This window comes from Hyla sarda, chromosome 2 (assembly GCF_029499605.1).
Source record: "Hyla sarda isolate aHylSar1 chromosome 2, aHylSar1.hap1, whole genome shotgun sequence".
NCBI lineage: Eukaryota > Metazoa > Chordata > Amphibia > Anura > Hylidae > Hyla > Hyla sarda.
The window spans coordinates 376828260-376845423 of NC_079190.1; the positions used below are offsets into that span (position 1 = coordinate 376828260).

General features: G+C 46.1%; 1 protein-coding gene across 3 annotated transcripts in view; it reads left to right on the forward strand.

The window, feature by feature from the left end:
* The window catches only part of CLUH (clustered mitochondria homolog), a 92144-nt gene that overhangs the window by 39478 nt on the left and 35502 nt on the right, over positions 1 to 17164 (forward strand). For 2 of the 3 annotated variants that reach the window (XM_056558454.1, XM_056558452.1), the window contains exons 8-14: positions 10472 to 10619; positions 10892 to 10984; positions 12509 to 13203; positions 14626 to 14855; positions 15148 to 15252; positions 16196 to 16296; positions 16743 to 16895. In XM_056558454.1, coding sequence (XP_056414429.1) covers positions 10472 to 10619; positions 10892 to 10984; positions 12509 to 13203; positions 14626 to 14855; positions 15148 to 15252; positions 16196 to 16296; positions 16743 to 16895 — 1525 coding nt within the window. The remainder of the gene's footprint in view (positions 1 to 10471; positions 10620 to 10891; positions 10985 to 12508; positions 13204 to 14625; positions 14856 to 15147; positions 15253 to 16195; positions 16297 to 16742; positions 16896 to 17164) is intronic. The other variant, XM_056558453.1, reaches the window with a different exon arrangement.

Consider the following 17164-nt stretch of genomic DNA (forward strand, 5'->3'; position numbering starts at 1 on the left):
TGCTAAGAATTTTTACTTTAACCTCTAAGGGTTTGACCAATTTTAGGACTTGGGACTCAATGGCTGTTTCAAAGTTTGTCCTAAGTTTCATTATTATTGTTTCTCTGTCGCTCTTCATTGGGGGGACACCGATACTATAGGGCAGGGGTCCTCAAACTACGGCCCGCGGGCCACATGCGGCCCGCGGAGCGCATTTACCCGGCCCGCCGGGTGTTTTTGCCTTAGGACATCCCTGTGTTCCGAAACATGCTTTCGGAACACAAGGATGCCTCTGTGAAGTCCCTGCGGCCCGCGTTTACTTTAAAAACGCGGGGACCGCCGGGAGCAGGCGCACGCAGCGACGTCGCTGATGTCCCATGCGTGCGCCCGTGGCAACCGAGCGTGGAGCAGAAGAGAAGAAGCAAGGATGCGCGCGCTGGTAGTAGGTAAGCGGCGCGTCCCTTCGGTGTTCTGACCACCGATCCTCCGGTCCTGCTATGGCCGGACCCGAGGAGCGGTGATCGGAACACTGAAATGGGGCAGTACACAGGCATACAGCCTCCAGCCATACTTTATGGCTGGAGGCTGTATGCCTGTGGGGGAACATACTGCCAACGTAATTTGGGGGACTATTCTGCCAGCCTAATGTGGGGGAACTATACTGCACCTAATGTGGGGGAACATACTGCACCTAATGTGGGGAAACATACTGCCAGCCTAGTGTGGGGGACTATACTGCACCTAATGTGGGGGAGCATACTGCACCTAATGTGGGGAAACATGCTGCCAGCCTAGTGTGGGGGACTATACTGCACCTAATGTGGGGGAACATACTGCCAGCCTAGTGTGGGGGACTATACTGCACCTAATGTGGGGGAACATACTGCACCTAATGTGGGGGAACATACTGCCAGCCTAGTGTGGGGGACTATACTGCACCTAATGTGGGGGAACATACTGCCAGTCTAGTGTGGGGGACTATACTGCACCTAATGTGGGGGAACATACTGCACCTAATGTGGGGAAACATACTGCCAGCCTAGTGTGGGGGAACATACTGCACCTAATGTGGGGGAACATACTGCACCTAGTGTGGGGGAACATACTGCCAGCCTAGTGTGGGGGACTATACTGCACCTAATGTGGGGGAACATACTGCACCTAATGTGGGGGAACATACTGCACCTAATGTGGGGAAACATACTGCCAGTCTAGTGTGGGGGACTATACTGCACCTAATGTGGGGAAACATACTGCCAGCCTAGTGTGGGGGACTATACTGCACCTAATGTGGGGGAACATACTGCACCTAATGTGGGGAAACATACTGCCAGCCTAGTGTGGGGGACTATACTGCACCTAATGTGGGGGAACATACTGCACCTAATGTGGGGAAACTTACTGCCAGCCTAGTGTGGGGGACTATACTGCACCTAATGTGGGGGAACATACTGCCAACGTAATGTGGGGCACTATATTGCACCTGTTGTGGGGGAACTATACTGCCAGCCTAATGTGGGGGACTATATTGCACCTAATGTGGGGGAACTATACTGCCAGCCTAATGTGGGGGACTATACTGCCAGCCTAATGTGGGGGAACTATACTGCCAGCCTAATGTGGGGGACTATATTGCACCTAATGTGGGACAACATACTGCCAGCCTAATGTGGGGGACTATATTGCACCTAATGTGGGAGAACTATACTGCACCTAATGTGGGAGAACTATACTGCACCTAATGTGGGGGACTATATTGCAACTAATGTGGGGGCACTACAACCTAATGTGGGTGAACTATACTGCACCTAATGTGGGGGGGAACTACTACCTAATGTGGGGGACTATACTGCCAACCCTAATGTGGGGGACCTATACTGCCAACCCTAATGTGGGGGACCTATACTGCCAACCCTAATGTGGGGGAACTGTATTGCCAACCCTAATGTGGGGGAACTGTATTGCCAACCCTAATGTGGGGGAACTGTATTGCCAACCCTAATGTGGGGGAACTGTATTGCCAACCCTAATGTGGGGGAACTGTATTGCCAACCCTAATGTGGGGGAACTGTATTGCCAACCCTAATGTGGGGGAACTGTATTGCCAACCCTAATGTGGGGGAACTGTATTGCCAACCCTAATGTGGGGGAACTGTATTGCCAACCCTAATGTGGGGGAACTGTATTGCCAACCCTAATGTGGGGGAACTGTATTGCCAACCCTAATGTGGGGGAACTGTATTGCCAACCCTAATGTGGGGGAACTGTATTGCCAACCCTAATGTGGGGGAACTGTATTGCCAACCCTAATGTGGGGGAACTGTATTGCCAACCCTAATGTGGGGGAACTGTATTGCCAACCCTAATGTGGGGGAACTGTATTGCCAACCCTAATGTGGGGGAACTGTATTGCCAACCCTAATGTGGGGGAACTGTATTGCCAACCCTAATGTGGGGGAACTGTATTGCCAACCCTAATGTGGGGGAACTGTATTGCCAACCCTAATGTGGGGGAACTGTATTGCCAACCCTAATGTGGGGGAACTGTATTGCCAACCCTAATGTGGGGGAACTGTATTGCCAACCCTAATGTGGGGGAACTGTATTGCCAACCCTAATGTGGGGGAACTGTATTGCCAACCCTAATGTGGGGGAACTGTATTGCCAACCCTAATGTGGGGGAACTGTATTGCCAACCCTAATGTGGGGGAACTGTATTGCCAACCCTAATGTGGGGGAACTGTATTGCCAACCCTAATGTGGGGGAACTGTATTGCCAACCCTAATGTGGGGGAACTGTATTGCCAACCCTAATGTGGGGGAACTGTATTGCCAACCCTAATGTGGGGGAACTGTATTGCCAACCCTAATGTGGGGGAACTGTATTGCCAACCCTAATGTGGGGGAACTGTATTGCCAACCCTAATGTGGGGGAACTGTATTGCCAACCCTAATGTGGGGGAACTGTGCTGTGTACTTAAAGTGGTAGTCCACTAATAAGATATATGTGTGCATAGGAGTGTATTCATGTTTTGTTATCTATAGTCCGGCCCTCCAACGGTCTGAGGGACCGTGAACTGACCCCCCGTTTAAAAAGTTGGAGGACCCTTGTTATAGGGTATATGCTTTTGCCACTAGGATCCGTGGACACTAGGGAAAAAAAGTCAGCTCCTCCCTGGCAGGATATACCCGCCCACTGGAAGTGAGGTAATCGGTTTTATCTTGTCAGTAGGAGGCAAGACACAGGTCTGGAAGCTCCCCAGACCTGGTCTCTTGTTTTATTATTTTCTAGTTAAGTATGTTTAGTTAGGTTCTTTTGTCCTTTTTGTTATTTTTCTAGAGTGGCGACAGGTGCATGGCGCTACCTTATTTCCCACATGCAACAAAGGGGCACAGTGCATAGAGTATGGACCGTTAACCCCTTCTCGCCAACAGCCAGCACCTGGAGGTGTACCTTTTGGTTCTGGGTCCCCACTGCCCCTGCTCGCCTCACTATGGCAGCCTGGCATGATGCAGCGCAGCCTTTAGCTAGCTGAAGACATCAGGAGGTGAGTATAGCCAAGAGTTAGGTAGGTGTGTGCCCTCTTTTGTGCGGTGATTCACTTACTGAACCTCTGGCAACACTATGGACTTAAGTGGTTAATTATCTCCCTGGTTCTCTCTTGCCTCTGCTACTCTGTGGACTTGGTCCGCAATGGGACAATTTCGGGGGCTAAGGTCCCGATATTGGTGAGTCAGGATATATCTATTATATTATTCTCCCGCCCATAGACTCGGTCTAGAGCTCGGGAGTTACGGCGGTCACGTCTGTTCAGGTCAGCTGCCGGCTTTTTCCCCCCTCCTCTCCGCCCCAGCTGTTCTGTACTTCTCCTGCACTTTTTGCCGGCAGGAGGCATAATGGCGTTATGTAGCTCCGCCCCCCTTCTTCCCAGCTCTGTGCGGGACTCTGGAGCCGTTGCTTTTACAAATGCCGGTGGCCTTATGTGCTGGAGACTCGGAGCGTAACTCAGTCTTCCGCCCCCACCACATCGCAGGAACTGGGGGGGTTATAGGTCTCTTCCCTCCCCGGCTGGCCGTCATTAAATGGGCACTGTCACCAACTTTATTTTTTGATATGTTGTAGTACTTATGTACTACAACATATCTCTAATATACTTTTATTATTTTTTTATTTTTTATTAATTAATTGTTTAATTTACATTTGAAAACCGGCCACTAGGGGTCTCCCTCCTAGTGGCCGGCTGCAGCCTGCCGTGACGTCACGCCTGAAAAAGGCCCGATGCGGCCGGGCATCGGTCCTTTTTCATTCAACCTGCGCTCGCTCCCTGCCTGTCAATCAGACAGGCAGGGAGCGAGCGCATTGGCTCCCCGGCCACTGGCTGGGAGGCCACTCCTCCCGCACATCGCCTCCGCCTTGTCGCCACCGCTGTCCCTGCACGCCCGCTGCCGGACTCTGCAGTAAGTGTAATGGGGGGGGGGGTGTTGTGATGGGGGGGAAAGGAGACGGAGGGGATGGGCTAGCGCCGCATGTAACTAATAGTTTATCTACACAGGGTGCCTCCAGCGGTTTCAATACTACAACTCCCAGCATGCCCTGACAGCCAATAGATGTCAGGGCAAGCTGTGAGTTGTATTGATGAAACAGCTGGAGGCACCCTGTGTAGATGAACTAAGGACGGAAGTCCCCCCCCCCCCCCCCCCCCCAGCAGGCATCAGTGACGTGGTGCCTGCTGGGGAAGTCTGTCTGGTAGTGAGCACACTGCCAGGCAGACAAAAAGCATTTTTAATATAGTAAAAATAAAAATTTAAAGCAGGGAGGGTGTTCGGGATAGATTGGCAATAGGCAGGGACAGAAAAAAAAATAGGATGGTGGGAGCTACCCTTTAAGCAATGGGGGAGTTAGCATAGCTCTGCCCTCCTTCTCCTTTCCTGCAGTGCGGCATTGAGGGGTCAGTGGTTCCTCCAGCCAAAGCTGTCATTGGCACTGTTTGTCCCTCTCATTACTATGGGCTGCGTGCAGCCATGTGTTCAAATAAATGAAAAGAAAAAAATTTAAACAGGTGTTACACGCCCAATGTGCTCCCTTTGGCAACTTTCTGGTCTGCATCCCTGCAGTCTCTACATTTCAGCCCTTCAAACAGGACTTATGCGACCTGCTCTGGCGGTCATTACTGAGGATGCATATTCCCTTAAATAACCCTGGGGATACACGTTATGTTTGTTTCCCCTGCTGACTGTTGCCAGGTTATGTTTGCCTTGTCCACGGTCGATTCCAGTCCCTCCCTAGGGGTGCCTCAATTGGTGCCATTCCAATTCTAGCGTAAACTGAGGAGCCCCTCCGAGATGTCTTCCTCCTCCATGCCTGGGCCTACTTCCCTGCCCTGTGCCAAAGTCCACTACGTGGCCTTTCATTCCCGGGAGGGCATTAGGAAACCTATCTGCAGTGGTTTCCTCCACCGTCGGTCACCCATCTTATTTAGCTGCGTCTACGGCTCCCTTTTTTTCCCTGTACCCCATAACTAGGGGGTTTCCGGAGGAATGACCCTATGTGTGCAATGATCCATATACCAGTAAGCCAGACTGTCGTTTGCATGGTTCTCCTCTCCACTCAAGTCTGCTGCATCTGCAGCTGGAGTTCCAGATCCCCACTTCTAGTGTGAGGGTTCCACAGAAGTGACCCTGCGGGGACATTGATTGAACTTGATACATTGAGGGGCAACAATGGTCAGCATGGTTTCCTCTACCGCCTGTCATTCATCTCAGTCCGCAGCTGGACTTCCAGTACCCCACTGTTAGTGCGAGGTGTCCGAAGGAATGACCCGGTGTATACTATATGGACCCTGTGCAGTGGTCTGCGTGGCTCCTCTGCCACCCATAACTTATCCACATGGTGGTGTATCTGTGACTGGAGTTCCGGTACCACACTACTAGTGTGCGGTGTCCGAAGAAGTGACCCGGCGTGGAACCTATAGCAGTAAGCCAGACAGTGGTCTGCGTGGTTCCTTCGCCGCCTGCCCTCATCACACGGTGATGTATCTGCAGCTTGCATTCCAGTACCACACTACTAGTGTGAGATGTCCGAAGAAGTGACTTGGCCTATACAGGGCAACGGGGATACTATCCATGACTCCTATGCCTCCCGGCTCTCCTGCATGCAACAAAGGGGCACAGTGTTCTCCTATCGGAGCCGTTGTCCCCTTATCATCACCGGCCAGCGTCTGGAGTTGTCCTCGTTGAGCTAGACTGTGGTCTGCACGGTTTCTGCTGCTGTCAGTCTCCTATCACAGGTCTGCCGTGTGCAGGGCTGGAGTTTCCCCTACCTCCCTGCTGGTACTAGGGACTGATGCATGTCAGCCAGACATTCGTCTGCATAGTCTCTTACACCACCAGGTCGCCCATCAGATCGTCCGCACTCCAGTACCCCACTTTCTGTGGGGGGATTCGAAGGAGTGACCCTGCACATTAAAGGATCCTATGCTAGTCAGCCAGATGGTGGTCTGTATGGTTTCCTACTGCGTTGGGTCACCTACCATACATCCCACACCTTGGCTGAAGTTCAGTAACCCACTGCCAAGGTGAGGTTCCGAATGTGTGAACCCAGGTCGTCCCATGGGCCCTATACCATGCACCACATTATGGTTTGCAGGGTTCCCTACTCTACCAGGTTCCTCTCCACATGCCTGTCGCTCTCACGCCTGACGGCTGGTAACCCAATTTCAGTGTGGTGTTCTGAATGCGGTATCCTGGTGTGTTCCATGGTCCCTATGCCCATTAGCCAGACTGTCTGCATGGGTTTCTAATACACCAGGTCACCTCCCTCCTTCCTGCCGCTTCCGCAGCTGCAGTCAGGTGCCTCATTTTCATTGTGAGGTTCCAAAAACTTGACTATGTAGTTTCATTGGATATTCTTTCTTCCTTATACCTGTAAGTCGTTCTGGTTCTGCATCGTTTCCTGCACCACATGCATCCTTCACCCCTTGCGTCTGCGACAGTCTTCGCAGACTGTAAGTCTTCTAGGAGACTCTGGAACCTCCGTTTCCATGTCTGCTGCTCCGGTATTCCGGGATGTTCCTTATCAGGACGTTCCGTTCCTTTTTTTGGCTTTTTGTTACCTTTCGTCTCCTTCATTGCGGTTCCATATATACCTTAGACGGAGAGCGTTCCGGTCTGCCAGATTACGCCAGTCGGGCCAATTCGCCATTTACGTGGACGTGCTTTCCTCGTCACGTTTTTTACCTCTGTTCTAGCACTGTGTCAGACTCTGTCAGCTTCCATCCGGGTGCTCGCGGCGTTCCCCTGGGACTTTGGTTTTGGAGCCTGCAGCTTTTCAATTTCGGTCATCAATCTTATGCTTCGTGCCTTTCTAGAGCCGGTTTCCGTCTCTCTTCCTTTTTTTTCCGAGAGGTTCTGGTCTCCACCTTGACTGTGCTCGCCTTATGCTCAGGCATACGCTGCTCTCACTGGCATTTTTTCGCCATGTTTTCTTGAATCGGTTGGTTCTTTAGGCTGGGGTTCCCTTGTCGGGCCGCTTCTATTTTTGTTTTCCAGCTGGACTGACCTTCTGTCTGGTTCTGTGTTTCTGGAAGTCGGTTTTCGATCTCTTTCCAGGATGGTTATGGTCGTCGGGCTTCCTGGCAGCCCTTCTTGTCTCTCTATGGGGACCATAGGTTTGAGTCTCTACAATGGATAATCCCTTCCTTGGCATCCTAGTCCAGAGTAGGACCTTCTGGACACTCAGTTTCTTGGTCTCTGTTGCCTCTTGGCCGAGGGTTTCGTCAGTTTCTGGACGGTCTCCCCTTCTCTGGTGGTTGTTATTCCCACCATAGGTTTGAGTCTCTACAATGGATAATCCCTTCCTTGGCATCCTAGTCCAGAGTAGGACCTTCTGGACACTCAGTTTCTTGGTCTCTGTTGCCTCTTGGCCGAGGGTTTCGTCAGTTTCTGGACGGTCTCCCCTTCTCTGGTGGTTGTTATTCCCACCCTGCTTTTGTATGTCGCAATAGTATCGGTGTCTCCCAATGAAGAGCGACCGAGAAAAGGAGATTTTTTTTTTTTGTACTCTCCTTAAAATATTTCTCGTAGCCTTCATTGGGGGACACCGCACCCACCCATTTCTTCATTTTTGGTCCGGATCCTCTCTTACGATTCTTTTCTAGGGTCCTTCGGACATATTTCTTGTTGGCTTCTCCTACTGCTTTGTGACACAACTCATTACCTCCCTTCCACTGGGCGGGTATATCCTGCAAGGGAGGAGCCAACTTTTTTCCCTAGTGTCAGAGCCTCCTAATGGCAAGAGCATATACACAATAGTATTGGTGTCCCCCAATGAAGGCTACGAGAAAGAGATTTTACGGTGAGTACAAAAATAAATTTTCCTTTTTCATTCTATCGCTGTAGCTGGTAGTGAGGAAGAATTTAATATATATGGCACTCCCCATTGTGTCTGTACGCATTTCCTCTAGCCGACCACTGTTTTTAGTCCGGCAACAAAAATGACCAGGAATGGCAGGCATACGACAACCAGTTCCAGCGGGGGAATTTTGTTTATGCAGCCTGAAATTGGTCTGCATCGCTGTCTTCCCAGAATGAAGTCTCTTCTAAGGATGATGCACAATAAAGCCCACAAACAGTTTGCTGAAGAAAAGCAGACTAAGGACACAAATTCTGGAACCATGTCCTGTGGTCTGATGTGACCACGATAAACTTATTTGGCTTAGATGGTGTCAAGCGTGTGTGGTGGCAACTAGGTGAGGAGTATAAAGACAAGTATGTCTTGCTTACAGTCAAGCATGGTGGTGGGAGTGTCATAGTCTGGGCTTGCATGAGTGCTGCTGGCATTGAAGAGCTACAGTTCATTGAGGGAACTATGCCAACATGTACTGTGACACACTAAAGAAGAGCAAGATCCTCTCCCTTCAGAGACTGGGCTGCACAGCAGTATTCCAACATAATGACCCCAAACATACCTCATAGACAACCACTGCCTTGCTAAAGAAACTGAGGGTAAAGGTGAGGGACTGGCCAAGCATGTGTTAATATATAAAATCTATTGAGCATCTGTGGGGCATCCTCAAACGGAAGAGGAGGGGAGCATAAGTTCTCTAACATACACCAGCTTTGTGATGTCATCAGGATGTCATCAAGAGAACTCCAATGACAACCTGTGAAGATTTGGTTAACTCCGTGCCCAAAAGGCTTAAAGGAGAACTACGGGATTGAAAATTTTATCCCCTATACTAAGGATAGGGGATAAGTTTCAGATCGCGGGGGGTCCGACCGCTGGGGCCCCCCATGATCTCCCGTACGGGGCCGCGGCTCTCTGCATAGAGAGCGCGTGTCGACCACCGCACGAGGCGGCGGCTGACACGCGCCCTCCATTTACTGCTATGGGAGAGCCGAAGCGCTGCCTTCGGCAATTTCCAGCTCTCCCATAGCAGTGTATGGAGGGGGCGTGTCGCCCGCTGCTTAGTGCAGTGGTCAACACGCCCTCTCTAACCAGAGAGCCGGGGCCCCGTACGGGAGTTCGTGGGGGGCCCCAGCGGTCGGACCCCCCGTGATCTGAAACATCCCCTATCCTTAGGATAGGGGATACATTTTTCAATCCCGTAGTTCTCCTTTAAGACAGTGCAGACACTTTGGGCCCAAATTGAACATTTCCACTTAGGGGTGTACTCACTTTTGTTGCCAATGTGTATATATTAATGGTTGTGTGTTGTTATTACGAGGGAACACAACATTTGAGTACCTATCATGATCTAAACTCTCCCTAATCCCCCTCCCCCCTCCTCAATCTGTCCCTGACTCTCACTGACACTATCCCTGTGTTTTTTCATTCAAAACCTCCTCTTTCTACCTGAGTTATTGTCTTCTTGGCTGCTCATTCAGCCTTCCTAGTGTGAGGAAGGAAGGGGACGTGGCCCAGCAGAGAGGCTGTGAAAACAGTAGCCGGCAGCTCTGAATCTTCTCCGCTCTGTTTACAACTGCATGTGCAGAGAGAAGAAAGATTGGAGCTCAGATAGTAAAATGAATGAGGGCATGCAGTAAGGCAGAGTCAGGAGGATGCTCTGTTGTGCTATGAGCTTGTCTGTGTCCAGGCTGCAGTCTGATATTTAGGACTCCAGCATGAGTCTGAAATCTATAAAAAGGGCTTGCGGCCAGGACTGGTAGGGAGACCCCTAGTGGTAATTTTTTCAAAGTGGAAAATTAAATAGAAAGAAGCATATTTTTTAATAACATGCAATTGGAAAGTTATTCTGCATACCTTAATCTATAATATATGAAAAGTTAATGTGAGATACTGTAAGTAAAATCTTATTACTGATTTGGGAACAGTCCTTAAAATAAAAATATCCTTTATAGCATGTGAGACCCTTTGCATATTTTATTGTTAGGACCCCAGTTAGTGCAGGAAATGGTGAAGGGCCTTTCACGTGTATATACATCAAAGCTCGAAGGGTGGATAAGAATAAATTTCAACCTTCATTATTTTCAGGGTTCAGAGACACCCTTTTGAAAGGATTGCTACCCCATTCCAGCTTTATAGCTGGACAGCGCCCCAGGTTGAACACGCCATGGACTGTGTTAGAGCTGAAGATGCATACACATCCCGTCTTGGTTATGAGGAGCACATTCCTGGCCAGGTAATGAGAAGTATTATGCTTCCTAGCCGTCCTAAAAATCCTGACTTCTGCTGCATTATTTATTCATCACACTTATTAGATATATCATTACTTTATGTATAATGTGTTGTCACATTCTTTGTGTTGTATATAGTTTGTTGCCATCCTTTTTCTTTCCTTAAAGGTTATTTCCTGGCAATCGGTTAATTTACCCGGGAGAAACCGTGGAGCAAACAGTAAGGCAATACATTTGTACCTTGTACTGAGCATCGATTGTTTTTTTTCTATTTCAGACCAGAGACTGGAATGAAGAACTACAGACAACACGAGAGTTGCCACGCAAAAACTTACCAGAAAGATTGTTAAGGGAAAGAGCTATTTTCAAGGTGAGTGATATTGCAGCGATTGGTGTGGTAAGTTGTCAGTGAAATTCAATAGCACTTCAAGACCACAAATTAAATTTCTCCTGATCATCTGTTACTTATAGGGTCTTTATCACTAGGTCAAATATTAAATGTTTTCTTGCCTTTTACCCCATACCATTTATAAACCAGACTCAGACTTAAAAGGACTCGGTCAGATATGTCATGCTGTCCTTCTGTTTCCGGTGGTATGTCCCTTAGGCCGATACATAGTGTATATACAGAGAATAGAAACTTGCTGGCTGGCCGTGGCGTGGTCTGAAGAGAGTCTCTACTTAACCATCCACCAATGGTTGACTATTTTTTCCCTGGCAGTGACTCTTCAAGGCCATAGTGGATGTAGATTATCCATATCTAAATCAAGTATTGGCATATCATAGCTGTCATAGGTACCCTTTAAGGTGAACAGATGTCTATCTTGGAATACATTATGGAAACCCTATTCCCGTGACTATATATCCAGACAGTGATGTGCTTTTCTTTTTTTTTTTTTTTGTGTGCTTGAATGTTCGGTAAGATTTCTTTCATGTATTTCAGCTCTGTCACTTAGGTTTTCTATTATATAAAGAAATAATAGATGAAAAGATAAATCCTGTTTTTGCCCTGTAGCAACATTGTTCTCTTGTGAGTCATGAGAATTGTATCTATAGTTTTAAGATATAACAGCTATGACACACTGTGGTGGTTCCCATACACATTAGACAAGTTGTGAGATGACTGAAACTACATTAAATCCCACTGAAACCGATGGCTCGGCTGTCAATTACTTTATTCTACATAAATTGGTGCTGCTTTTAAATAGTTCTTGGTGCCCCGAAAAACCTATGATTGACAGTCCAAGGTCTCCTAGGTCTGCATCAACCTTTTCAGGCTTCCAGAATCATTTGAAATTAGCTTAAATTGATACAGACCATAATAACTGATGTCCGAGTCGTTTGTTTTGGTTTCAGCCACATATACTGTTGTTTCGCTCATCTCTGGTGTGGGTGTTTTGCCTGACAATCTAATATGGATGGCGGGCTAACATTCTATTTCCCCCAACTAATTTGTTTGAATAGAGGGAGTGACTCGACCATGTTAAATTTTAAGAGTAGAGAAACCACACAAACCACCCTAAAGTTATCTTTCAAATATTATATAGCTATGGGACATACAGGATCTTACATTCCGTGAAGTGTATTGTGTTTTTGGTTACACTTTTTTAATGTGAATCTATTTATCCCAAATACAGGAGCTTTAACCCTCCTTACTTTACATGCTCTATACTGTATCGGTAATATTGCATAAACCTTCAGATTTATCTCTACATCCTAAGCCTGCGTTTTCCAACTAGGGTACCTTCAGCTGTTGCAAAATTACAATTCCCAGCCAAAGGCTGTCCGGGCATGCTAGGAGTAGTAGTTTTGTCAAAAGGTTGGGAATCTCTGTCCTAGGCGACTGAATGGCATTTTGCAGTTGTACATGTTCTTTATGGAGCTTTTCTTTCAGGTCCACAGTGACTTTACAGCAGCTGCTACCAGAGGTGCTATGGCAGTCATTGATGGGAACGTCATGGCCATTAACCCCAGCGAGGAGACAAAAATGCAAATGTTTATCTGGAACAATATCTTCTTCAGCTTGGGATTTGATGTCCGAGATCACTATAAAGATTTTGGTGGGGATAGTGCTGCTTATGTATCTCCCACAAATGATCTTAATGGAGTAAGGACATATAACGCAGTGGACGTAGAGGGACTCTATACGTTGGGGACAGTGGTAGTGGACTATCGAGGTTACCGGGTTACAGCACAATCCATTATTCCAGGGATTTTGGAGCGGGAACAAGAGCAGAGTGTCATTTACGGGTCCATTGACTTTGGCAAAACTGTTGTGTCCCACCTTAAGTACCTGGAGTTGTTAGAGAAAACCAGCCGGCCACTTAAGATCCTAAAACACAAAGTCCTTAATGATAAAGAAGAGGAAGTGGAGCTGTGCTCCTCAGTCGAGTGCAAGGGGATCATTGGCAACGATGGGCGTCATTACATTTTAGATTTGCTACGCACTTTCCCACCAGACCTCAATTTCCTACCTATAGAAGGTGAGGACCTGCCAGAAGAATGTAAAAAGATGGGTTTCCCCAAAGAACACAGACACAAGTTATGCTGCCTACGTCAGGAGTTGGTGGACGCTTTTGTGGAACACAGGTAACATAGCTGTGGATGTGCCATGCATGTTTGAGATTAGCATATATCTTTAATATTTAGACTTTTTGGTGATCTTTCCACAGAATTTATGTCATCAACAGTTGAGAATAATATGCCATGGAGCTCTTCTAGGCAGCTGCAAGCATAGATCTTGAAAATGGCAAAGAGTTGAAACACAAATTTATTGAGAAAATGAATAATACAGTACTAAGCTTCATATACATAAACAGTCAAATGGGATTTCTAAGGGTTGTCGCAGTTGTTTCAAAAGCTGTCAACCTATTACCAAATGCATGGTCTGTGGTATGGAATGTTCTGGCCAAAAGTTACAGTGTAGCTTTAGCCTGTATTCTAAATGTATTCTCCACCTTCACACACACTTAACTGGTTAACGTCCAAGGACGTGTATTCACGTCCTTGTGCCATTAACAGGGCGTCTAAAGGTACCTTTTAACTGCTCCCTGGTGGTCCAGTGAAGTTGATCACCTCCCTGCAGCGTGATCGCGGGGGGGGGGGGGGGGCGCCACACAGATCAATGGGGTTCACATTGATCTGTATGAGGAATAGAAGTGTAAAAAAAAAAAAAATTTGTTTAAAGGGTAAAAAAAACACACATTAACCCCTTTCTTATTAAAAGTTTAAATCACCCCCCTCTTCCCAAATTCCATATAAAAATTATATAAATATAATAAAAATAAACATATGTGGTATCGCCATGTGCATAAATGTCCGAACTATAAAAATAAGGTTAATTAAACTGCACAGTCAATGGCGTACATGTAAAAAATTCCAAAAAGTCCAAAATTGTGGATTTTTGGTCACTTTGTATACCCTAAAAAAAAATTTATGAAAAGTGATCAATAAGTCTGAACAAAACAATCATTGTACTGATGAAAACTTCAGATGACGGCACAAAAAATGAGCCCTCATACCACCCCTTATATGGAAAAATAAAAAAGTTATAGGGGTCAGAAAAGGGTAATTTTAAACATACTAATTTTGGTGCATGTAGTTATAATTTTTTTTAAAGTAGTAAAATAAAGAAAACCTATATAAATTGGGTATCATTGTAACCGTATGGACCTGCAGAATAAATATATGATGTCCTTTTTACAAAAAAAGTGCATTGCATAGAATCGGAAGCCCCCAAAATTTACAAAATGGGTTGTTTTTTTTCCAATTTTGCCCCACAAATATCTTTTTTTTCTGGGTTTGCCGTAAATTTTGTGGTGAAATGATTGATGTCATTACAAAGTAAAATTGGTGGTGCAAAACAATAAGCCCTCGTGAGTCTGTAGTTGCAAAATTGAAAGCGTTATGATTTTTAGAAGGTGATGAGGAAAAAATGAAAGTGGAAAAACCACCAAGGGGTTAAAATAATCATTATGTTGCATTGACACATTACCTGTGGCATTCTTTCAGATACCTCCTGTTTATGAAGTTGGCTGCCATGCAGCTCATGCAGCAGAAGACCTCCTCACAGGAGAATCCCGCTGCCCTGGAAAATGGGGAACCTGCAGCCTCATCTGATTCCACGGCACAAAGTGAGCCTCAAGAAAACAGTCAGCCTGCAGACAAAACGGTGGACAGTATAGATGGAGAGTTCCAAGTCAAAGAACTGGCAGAAACTGTGGCATCGAACAATGAAACTGGTATGTGTATCTGGATAGTAGTGAACAAGGACAGCAATGAATATATTAGACATGCGTTATGTCCTGGAATACTCCTTCAAATTTGGTATGATTAAGCTGGATGCTGTTTTCAGACATTAGATGTATTTATATTATAAATAAAGAACCAATTCATGAGTTTTGTGATGTTGTACAATGTGTAGCTCATCTAGTCATATGTTAAACTTTCCATATACATACATAAAGGTCAGCTGTACCCCAACAAGTTCAGTGGGATCTCGAACTGTCTTATGATTTGAGTTTGTTTTTTTAGTAGATCTGAAGAGCAGAGAAGTGATCCGGAAGGCATGCCAGGCTGTGGGCTCAGTCAGTGAGACCTCTTTTGATATCCGTTTCAACCCAGACATCTTTTCTCCAGGTAATTTAAAAAGGTTTCCTGCATTTAGTGTTATTCAAGCTTGAGAGAAGGGCACAGCAAGTGTGGCTGGAAGCCACCATGTCTACTTCCCCCCCGTAACTGGGTAATACCTGCTAGAAATTGTGACATCGCAGATGATATGAGAACAGCATCAGAATAGAATAATTGCAAGTATAAATAAAGGGTTGGTGATAAATGTTAGATTGCTGAGAGATTTACCTCCGAGACCCCTATCCCCACCACAATCACTAACACAGGTGATTAAATAGCTTTATAATTTTCCACCATCCCCCATTATCCACCTAAGATGAATTTGCAAGCTTTTTATTCTTGCTTTATATAGACCAGCTAGAGTCCTGTAGTAACCCCAATAGGTGATAATTTGAGTATCTCCACTAGAACTGATTTTAAAGGGTACCTCTCATCAAAAAAACTTTTAATATATAATAGATTAATGTATGCAGAATAACTTCACAATTGCATGTTATTAAAAATATGCTTCTTTCTATTTAATTTTCCACTTTGAAGAAATGACCACTAGGGGTCTCCCTACCAGTCCTGGCAGCAAGCATTTCAGACTCATGCTGGAGTCCTAAACACTACGAGCTGCCAGTCTGCTTTGTTCACAAAGGAGAACACTCAGAGCTGCCAGCCTGCTTTGTTCACAGCCTGTTTGGCTGTGAACAAAGCAGGCTGGCAGCTCTGAGTGTTTAGGACTCCAGCATGAGTCAGAAATGCTTGCTGACAGGACTGATCGGGAAAAATACAATAGAAAGAACATTCATTAATCTAAAATATATCAAAAGTTTTTTTGATGAGAGGTACCCTTTAAGGAAATTCTGTTGGTGAAAGGTGGGGGTGTTGAGGGGGGACATTACTGAATCCCAGGATGTTAGTATCATTGGTAACCAAAGCCTTTCTTGTGTCTGCTCCCTGACAACAGGTGTGCGCTTCCCTGAGGCTGCGCAGGTAGAGGTACAGAATCAGAAACAATTGCTGAAGGACGCAGCAGCTTTTGTTCTGTCCTGTCAGATTCCATGCTTGGTAAGGACTGTGCTTTTGTGGTGTTAGTTTCCGCTGTGATGGAGTGAATACATAAAAGTGGCATCTCCACCCCCTAGCAGCCTGTAGTTTTTCTTGCTCTACCTGCAGCTTCTCTGTAATGCTCTCTGTATGCAGAGATAGAAAAGACAGAAGTGATAAAAACTTACAGACCATACAATCTGCTTGGTAATATTTACAGTGGTCCTTAGTTTAAACAGCTCTATTTTTGCTATTGAAACAGCAGCAATATGAGGGACCTCATGAAAAGTGTTTGGGGTCTATTTGTGCTATTGGAATTCGTCATATGACACTCAGTCGATTTGAACTTACTGTAATGCAGTGTTTTCTTTCACTCATGGGTTTTGTTTTAGTTCAGTACCAAAATGTCACCTTCTTACTTTATACCTGTTAAATCTTTCTATGTCATCAATTGTTTGATTTTACAGATCAAGGACTGTCTTGACCATAATGTTGTCCCCATGGACGGTACCACCCTGGCTGAAGCAATGCACCAGAGGGGAATCAACATGCGTTACCTAGGCAAAGTTATAGATATTGTCAAAAAATTCCCTGTCCCATCCCAACTCGATCACGTCTATGTAAGTATTTCTTTAAAATCTCTATTAAAATCAGATCTTTTTTTTTTTTTTTTTTGTATTTTTATTTTTTATGTAGACCATACTGAGAAATGGGAATTTATGGTATTTTAGCCTGTCATGAAATCTGGGGTTGGTGCCCTATGGATTTGAGTGCCCTTCTTGCTCATTATTGCGTAGCTCAATGTTCCCAGGGTCACACCAGCCTTGCATCTCTTCTGGGTTGGATAATCGGTCTTCAGTTTGTTCACAGGGATCCTAGTTATTGCCTC